We start from the raw sequence: 9,204 nt of genomic DNA on the forward strand, positions 1-9,204 counted from the left end.
CACGGTGAAACAGAGACACCAGTCGCCTCTGCAGGAGACCCCCCAACACCAGCAGGTAGGTCCGGTTCAGTCTCCCCCAGGGTCACTGCTCCTTCCCCTGGGTCCCGATGCACACATTACTTTGTGTGTGCCCTCCAAGAGTGGGGTCTCTGTTTCCCCCAGTCCTGTCAAAGTCCTGCAATCAATTCCCTCTAGGCTTCAAAGTCTGATTCTCTAGGAATTCCTCCTCCCGTTGCCGGACCCCCAGGTTGGGAAGCCTGACGTGGGGCTCAGAACCTTCACTCCAGTGGTGGAATTCTGTGGTATAAGTGTTCGCCAGTCTGTGAGTCACCCACCCAGCAGTTATGGGATTTGATTTTACTCTGATTGCGCCCCTCCTACCGTCTCACTGTGGCTTCTCCTCTGTCCTTGGACGCGGGGTATCCTCCTTGGTGAAGTCCAGGGTCTTCCTGTCAATGATTGTCCAGCAGCCAGTGGTGATTCTGGTGCTCTCGCAAGAGGGAGTGAGAGCACGTCCTTCTACTCCGCCATCTTGGTTCCTCCTGTCCAATATTATTGTGAAGAAAATTCTCCAAGTTTCCAGACAGATTAGAAGAGCTCCTGGTCTTAGTCTGGTCCAGGATGGAGTTTGGATGAAAAAACCTGGATCTGGATGAAGGGATCAGCCCCCCTTTCTCCAGTCTCTCAAAGTCTGAGACATCGAGCTTCTCCGGGAGCGGGGGGGTGGGGGGAATGGTGGTGCGCCAGTGAGCCAGATCTCGCCCATCTGCTCCCACCCAGGAGCCTTTGGGCACTGCCTTCCGTGTTGCCATCTTGTTTTGTCCCCTCTCCTGATCATTTCATCAGTGCACTGCTTCCCCCTGTCCCCCAAGAAGGGTACCCTTCTAATCCTTCTCTACGCCTATGTCAGCTCTTTCCCCACAGCCACTACTCTCCTCTAGTCCAGGATTTTTAGCCTCAGCTCTGTTGGCTTTGGGAATCACACGATTCTCTGCGGTGAGGGCTGTCCTGTGCACTGTCCTGTGCACTGTCAAATGTCTCCAGACATTGTCAAATGTCCCCTGGGGGCAAAATTGCCCCACTGAGAATCACTGCTCTAGTTCCTTCTCCTTCACTTGAAGCCCCCGTTTGTTAAGCATTTACCAGGTGGAAGATACCGGATGGTCCTTCATGTGTTTTATGTAAATTCTTCTCAAATTTTAATATACATAAGAATCATCTCGAGAGTTTTTAAAGTGCACCTTCTGGTTCCGTAGTTTTGGGGGAAGGGTCTGAGATTTTGCATTTCTAATGAGCTTGCAGATTTTGCTGTTTTGCTGGAGCACAGACTACACTTTGAGTAGCAAAGCTCTATGTCATTGTGTTCTTGTGGCCCTATGAGGACTCGGTTTTACAGATGAGGAAGAGAAGACTCAGAGAGCTCCTAGGGGCTCATCATGTTTTGGGCCCAGGTCTGCCTGCATGCAAAACGCGAATTCATAACCAGTGATCTCAGTTGTCGTGGGACCAAGGTCTTTGAGTTCTCCCCATGTTCTCCCTTCCTTGGGGAATCTTGCTACGATAAGCTCAGCCAAGCCTGAGATGCAGACATGTGTTTGCCTGGAATGTCCATATTATATTACTCCTTCCTTAGACAGAATGAGCAGTTCATGACCCCAGGTGGATATTCTGGAGCCTGCTGAGCTGTCTCCATGACCTCATGCCTCTGTCCTAGCCTGCTCTGCTAATAGCTCATCCCTCCCACCCTCCTGCCGATCGGTAGACAGTTGTCTAGGATTGCAGCTGCCCTAGGGGCTCACTTTTCCTCTCAGCTCACCTGTCTAGTCTCTCCAGCCCTCTCCTGCCTCCCTGTCATCTATTACCCCAATACTCTTACTTTGTCTTCTTCTCTGTCTCATAAATGCCTCTTGGCATCTTCTTCCCATCATAGTTAGGGATTTTTAGTAATGACCTAGACCCTGAAGGGGAAAAGGGTGGGTGATGTGGGCCCCTGCCTAGGACTAGAGGACAAGACTCAGGTCTTCCAGGAGCAAAGGACTCAAGCGTGGTCCCTGTAGCAGCAGGGGCAGCTGGCCAGCCTGCTGGCTGGGCATTGCATCATGTATTTGATTTACTAAAGAAAACAGACAACACTGTGAGTGTGATGGAGGGAAGGGGTGCTGGTGCCAGAGAGATTAAGGGTCGGCCACCTGGAGAGGTTGGAAAAGCTGTTCCTCCCAGGGTCCCCTGTTCTTCCTTCTCCACGGAGCCGGAGAAAGTTATCCTGCCCCTCACATCACATTTCTACTTCCATGGCTTTGCCTGGACCCAGGTTTAAGGAAACTCGTAGAATGTTTGTGAAAGAAGGTAATTCAGAGCAGGGCTCGGCAACCTCTCTCTGCAAAGGGCCAGATAGTAAATATTTTCAACTTTGTGGGCCATATGGCCTCAAAGCTACTCATTCTCGTCACTGTAGCACAAAAGCAACCCTAGACCATATGTAAACAAATGGGCATGGCTGTGTCCCAATAAAAATTTATTTATGGACGCTGAAATTTTAATTCACACACTTTTATGTGTCACAAAACACATGTTCTTCTTTTGATTTGTTTTCAATCATTAAAAAATATAAAAACTATCCTTCTGTCACCGGGCTAAGCCATTCTTAGCTTATTCTTGGCCGGTAGTTTGCCAATTCCTCATTCAGAGTCCAATGTTTCTCAAACTGTGTTTCCCAGGGTCAGGCTAGGTTAAAGAAAGTTAAACCCACGCCTGGCCCCCTGCCTCTACAGGGTACTATAGGTTTCCAAGAGGGGCTAGCATGTGCCAGGCTTCTCTAATTTACTGACAGTGAAATCCCTAGTTGCATGGAGAGTCTTGCAGACAAGCATCCTTCAGGACTAGACTCTGTGGAACATGCTTTGGGAACACTGCTCCAGTCTGCCCTTCATTCTACACTGAGTGCCTTGCTAGCTGGACACGTGGCCAGGTCTCTTGATCCTGATGCTGCACTGCCGCATCCCCTGGGTGACCCCAGGCAGAGCAGCACCGCCGAGGCTAGACCACTAGCACACCAGGGCCCCCAGCCTTCCAGACCTGGCCATGCACAGCAGCTTCCTTATTCTACTTGAACCTGAGAAGGGGCACGTTTTGGTTGAGTGATTATACACCTGGGTGGCTGCATGTCAGGAAACACTCCTAAAATTCTTGTCCCTGACCGATTAAAGGAGAAGCATACCTTGGCCATCCTTGGCCTCTGGGTTACTGTTGCATCATTAAATAGGGCTTAATTATTGAGTGATTTTAGCAGTAAGGAGACTAGTGTACTCTGTACAGTAATAATTGGTTTACCTGTGTATAGGGGTTACAAAGCACCTCTGTGTCACTTTCGCATTTGCTCCTTACACCTGCCCTCTGAGGGTGGCGGGATGGATTTTTGTTTGTTTGCTTGTTTTAATTTTATGGATGTAGAAACTGAGGCTTGAGGTAGCTAGACAACCTGACCCTGGCACACTGACAGTGGCAGAGCTAGAACTCAGACCCAGGTCTCACCTCACCTCAGAGGCTGCTTTCTCCATTGCCCCATTGTCTCAGAGTGAAGGGTGACTAGGCAGTGAAGCAATTTTCTAGGAGAGCATGACCAATTTCCCTTTCTCCACCTCCCTCTTCTTCCTCCGCCCCTCCCCCGCAGCCCCCGTATATAGGAAGCTCCACAAAGCCTGGCTTGCCTGCGCACCTTTACTTTTGAAGCAGCTTCCATAGCTGGAACAGAAGCCTTCCATTCACAGTTACACCCTGATCGGTGAATGGTCGGGGTGCCTGCCCAACCCTCTTCCTCTACAACAGAAGCCAGCCACCTCCAAACAGCAAACCCTCAAGCATCACTTCTAGGACCTGAGGTGAGTGATGGGAGAGTCTTGAGTACTTGGCTTTGAAGCCTTACACTGACCGCTGCTCTACTGGGAATGGGGGCTGGGGGATGGCAGAAGTCAACTTTTCCAGTGTTTATGTAAGGGTGAGATATACCATGAAGCTGAGCTACTTTCTCAGGTTTAACACCAAGAAGAATTTCGGCTGGAGGAGAGGAAGGCCAGGAGGATTATGAGGCCTAGAGATGAATTTGCAAGACAGGCTGCAGATCCTGTGGAGTTTGAAAGAAGGGAATGGAAAGACTCTGAGTGAGAGGCTGAAGCACAGAGCTGCATGACAGGACAATGGGTGCTGGCCCTGGGCCCGCTTCTCTGGCCCATGTGTTGGCAGGCACTCCAGAGACAGGCCTTCTCCCGGCTTCCTGCCCCGTCTAGGGGTGGAAGACTGAGCGTCCTCAGGTGTGAGACCAGGGTCAGGAGTAAGAAAGGGAGGGAGGGACTGAGCTCTGAGGAAAGAAGGAAGGAAGAAAAGCAAAGGACAAAGAAGTCAGGGAGAAGAAATCTCTGCATACAATTATGATAGACAGACAATGGAGTTCCCTTCCTCTAGCTTGGGGCTCTTCACAGAGTCTTTCAGTGGAAGGTTTTAAAGGTGATTCATCTGGAAATCTGATTCTTCCTCTTGTTCAGCTACCTGAAAATTTAATTCTTAGAGTCAAGAGCCAGTCGGTCAGTTGAGGTGGCATAGTGAATGTGTGACTGTAACCTATCAATCAGCTAGCCCCTCCCTGTAGGTCAGGATTAAACCCACGGCCCCTCATGAGTCAGAGGTGGCCTTCTCCTGGGGGATGGGAGAAAGATCTGTCCACGTGTGCCCGGTGACTTAAGGGCAGAACTCAGACAGGCAAATGCCTAGTTAAGCTCTCTATCCTGCTGAGTTTGGGCCCCCTATATGAGTTCTTTGGCACATTATAAAAGAGTGAAGAAATGGCACTCCTCATTTCTTCACTCTTTTTGGTCAAATTCTGACTAGCAGGTTGTTGGCTAGAGTTGACTGTAACAGAGCAAGGAAGGAGGTGCAGGGTGTGTGTGTGTGACATGGATGGGGGGTGGGGGGCAGATAGCGGGAAAGCCAGATCAACGGGTATGAGACTGCAGGGCAGAAAGAACCTTGCCCCACCCCAGGGCACCTCAGCAAGGCCACATGTTTGAATTATTCTAACACCGGGAACCCACTCTAGTTTCAGGTTTCCCATCTGTGTGTCCCCGAGGCTGGCCGAGGCAGAGCCAAGGAGCATTACTCTGGGGTGTACCCCTGCTGGGGCAGAGGGCCTGCCTCAGAGCGATGTCCCCCTTTCTTCCAGCAGGATCCTCCTGGTCCTTCCCCTGCTGCAGATGGGCTCTCCTGTGCACATGGCTGCCCTTCCCTGCCTGAGTCTGATCCTGCTTTTCTGGAGCCAGGGGCCAGGGGTCCAGGGCCAAGAATTCCAATTTGGGCCCTGCCAAGTAGAAGGGGTAGTTCTTCAGGAACTGTGGGAGGCCTTCCAGGCCATGAAGGACATTGTGGTGAGTGAAGCATTGTTCTGAAGCCAGCCATGGGGGTGATTCTGGGTAGAGGATAATATTTTATGATTACGGAGCCTTTTGCAGCTTGATCGTCATTTTCCTATCCAGGAGCTTAGTGAAGTCAGAGGTATCACAAGTCTACATTTCCTCTTGCCCTTGGGGAAACTGAGGCTCAGAAAGATGTGGTCAGTCTGTAGGAAAAGAAACAGCCCACGAGGAATAAAGAAGGGAGCCCGATTCATTTGAGCTTCATCTATGTCCCAGGGTTACATGAGATTCCACCAATGGGAAGTCATGGGAAATCCTTTGAGACCCACTAGAGTTTTCACCTACTGCTTTGCCAGCTCCTACTAGTCCGTTCCCACCTGCTTAGGCCTTGAGTAAAGGTCGAAGAATGTTTAATGCTGAGTTGGGAAAGAATGGTTAATAGAGCTTGTGACATGTACTCCTTAAAGGACAATCCAGATGCAAGGTAGAATGAAGGAGCTTGATGAGGCAGCTAGGGAAGAGGGGAGGGTGCTGCATTGGAGACAGGGCACCTATGTATGATCTTCACCTTGAAACCAACCCGTACAGCAACCCCTACCTTCGCCCCCATCAGTTTCCTTATTTGCACAATGAGGAGGTGGGACAAAGGAGCTCTAAAACTCCTTCCTCTCAAGCATTCTTTGGCTCAAAATTCAAGAACTGGGATGAGTGGTGGGTTGCAGGGGAAGCTCCAAGGGGCAGCCCCCCGACCCGCCCCAGAATATGGAGGTAACATCCCGCTCCTAGTGGCTCTTAAACCACATGGGCTTATTTCTTCCTGCCTCAAGTGACCAAAGGAATCAAACACGTCCTTCATCAAAGCTCTAAGAGCTCTTGGGATTTCATCTGCCCCTGGGGGCCAAGATTGGTGATTTTCTGGACTGGGAACCTTGAACCCCTACCCCAGGGGCCAGCTCAGCATGGCCTTTCCTGGGTCCTCCCTCTGGCCTCTGAGATCTCACAGACTGGATAGATTTAGGGGTCTGGGGAAGCAGCGTGTATTTGCAAAGTTGGTTTCTATGCTGACCCCCAACCTGGAGACATCTGTTCTTTCTGTTCCCAAAGCAAGCTCAGGATAATATCACGAGTGTCCAGCTGCTGCGGAAGGAGGTTCTGCAGAATGTCTCGGTAATCAGATGCTGGGGAAGGATGGTGCCTCCTCTGGGTGGCTGGTCTTCTATGGGTGACGCTGAGGGGTTGTCTAGGGGAGGCTGACAGAAGACTTCACTTCTGCCCTGGGCTGAGCCTGCAAAGGACAGGGCTTGGTAGTGAGCCAGAGAAGTAATATCTGGGGTTGTCACCTCAGTATCTGGGGTATATGAACATATGGCATGAGGAGAGGGGCGGGGATTGAGGCTTGTAAACCTCTGTCTCCATTTAGCCAGAGTTGCCATCAATCTAGATTTCTCTTTCGCTTTTGTTGGCCCAGTGAGCATGTGCTTAGGCTACTTCCATGCCCCTACTTTTTTCTCACCTGTTATTCATCACCCATCTAGGCAGTGAGCACAAACGACTGAGCCCTGATCCCTGAGAGATGCTGAGCTTCCCTCTGTGGCACTTCAGAGGGCCAGTGTGCAATCCCTGTGCTCAGGGATACTAGTTTTCTTTTCTCCTCATTTCTTCTCCTTCCAAGCCTTTTCCCTGCCGACTCTCAACCAATCAAGATCTGGTGCTTTTCAAGGTCCATCACCGCCCAGAGCTATTAGAGAGGCCATGTGGTATAGAAGAAAGAATACTAACCAGATGGGAGTCAGGAGTCCTGGGGGCTAGGCTGTGTCTGCCACTGACCGGCCGTGGGACCCTGGGTGAGTCCCTCACTTTCTGGGTCTGCGGTTCCTCCTGTCAAACAAAGGGGCCTGAAGGCTCCTTAAGATCTAACATTTATCAGCATCTCCTAGAGGATCGCTGCCTCTACTGTGCTTATCTTGCCTTGCTGTGGCACGTGAGTGGTTCATCCAGGGCTGGGGCGGGCAGAGGCCTTGGCTCCGCAGTGACCCTGCCCCTCCCCAGGAGGCTGAAAGCTGCCACCTCATCCATGCCCTGCTGAAGTTCTACTTGAACACTGTCTTCAAAAACTACCGCGATAAGGCAGTTGAATTCAGGATCCTGAAGTCATTCTCTACTCTGGCCAACAACTTTATTGTCATCGTGTCCAAACTGCAAGCCAGTGTGAGTAGAACAAAGCTGGGACTGAGGCCCACAGGAGATGCTATGTTTTCAGAAGACTCGTCTTCCCTTATTTGGCCCTGGCTTTTATGCCACGACAGGGAGCTGCAGGTGTCATGGAAAAGAGCACAGGCTCTGGACACCAGCAGTTCTGGGCTCAAATCAAGGTCTGCTTCTAACCAACTGGGTGTCCATTTGCAAGGTGGTCAACCTCTCTGAGCTTTGGTTTTCTTATCTATAAAATGCTGATAATCACCCCTACGTGGCAAGACTACAGTGAGAATTAAAGGACGCAGTCCCTGCTGCATGGTGGGAGTTCAGCATTGGCCACCTTGGGGACATGGGATTCGGAGCTGTCCTCTTAGGCCTGGGGCACCCCTTCGGCGTCCTTAGGAAGGAGTGGGAGGGGGCTTGCCTCTGCTCCTACCCGACACTTGGCACACTTTTTTTTCTGTTATCCAGCAGGAGAAGGAGATGTTTTCCATCAGTGAGAGTGCACGCAGGCGGTTTCTGCTGTTCCAGCGAGCATTTAAACAGGTAATCAAAGCCAGGAACTGCCCAGCTGGAAGTAGACTAGCCTGAAGCGTCACACGACTGTTCCTCGGGGACCGAGTGCAGAATCCAGTGCAGCTGACTCCACCTGGCTGGCCCCAAAGCCACCTTACTTAGAACAGCTGTAGCTGCGTCAATTGCTATATACTCTGCATAAATACCACAAATGGCAGCCTATTTTTCTGCTAGTTTTCAAGTTAAAGTGCTATTGTATTTCTCTACAAGACGATTTCACTACCAAGGACATTCCCAAGTGAGAGTTTTATGGGTACTTGAGGTAGGTGATTGGAGTCAGAAGTGAGGGGGAAGGAAGGGAGAACCCCCAAGCACAACACACATTGCTTGTTTTCCATGATGTTCAAAGGGTCTAGTCTGTGAAAAAGAATTACGGGAAGTATGTTGCCTTTTCCTAAATTAAGACAACAAAGAAAATCCCAATTTCATACCCAGCTCCCCCCCAAAGCAAATACAATTTTGATCGTTTTTTGAGGAACAGATACCCCAGTTTATAAACAAGTGGCGAAGAGCAATAATATACAAGGGAAAGGGGCCACCCGGGCCTCAGTTTCCTCATCTGCACAGTGGTCTCAGGGGATGGACGGAATCCACCCTGCCCTGGGATTCTGATTCTTAGTGTCAGGGACTCCAGATGCTTTTCCCTTGCTCCTTATCCACTGCCACTCACCAACCCATCTGTCCTCACCTCCGAAGCAGACAACACTCATAGACGGGGAATAATTGATGGATAGGTGACTTTGTCAGAGGCCATCCCAAAGGGGACTCAGCCCATGATTTGGAGTCAGACCGGGTTCAGGTGTTGGAAGGAAACTTATTCTTGTGGCTAACATGACAGATCTTCAACTCTCCTTTCCCTTTAGTTGGACAGAGAAGCAGCTGTGACCAAAGCCTTTGGAGAAGTGGACATTCTCTTGACCTGGATGGAGAACTTCTACCAGCTCTGAAGTCCTAGGCCAGGATACCCTCCTCGTTCTCTGTGTCATTTCAAACAAGCGTCCCTCCCCATGATGTTCTCTGGGTGCTTCAC

General features: G+C 50.5%; 1 protein-coding gene across 1 annotated transcript; it reads left to right on the forward strand.

The window, feature by feature from the left end:
- The first annotated feature begins 5,261 nt into the window (after positions 1-5,261).
- IL24 (interleukin 24) lies at positions 5,262-9,121 on the forward strand. Its single transcript, XM_036826212.1, has 5 exons — positions 5,262-5,414; positions 6,507-6,569; positions 7,452-7,610; positions 8,070-8,144; positions 9,038-9,121. Exons 1-5 carry the CDS (start codon positions 5,262-5,264, stop codon positions 9,119-9,121), a joined length of 534 nt encoding a protein of 177 aa, XP_036682107.1.
- Positions 9,122-9,204: the final 83 nt, after the last annotated feature.

Source organism: Balaenoptera musculus, chromosome 1, assembly GCF_009873245.2.
Source record: "Balaenoptera musculus isolate JJ_BM4_2016_0621 chromosome 1, mBalMus1.pri.v3, whole genome shotgun sequence".
Classification (NCBI taxonomy): domain Eukaryota; kingdom Metazoa; phylum Chordata; class Mammalia; order Artiodactyla; family Balaenopteridae; genus Balaenoptera; species Balaenoptera musculus.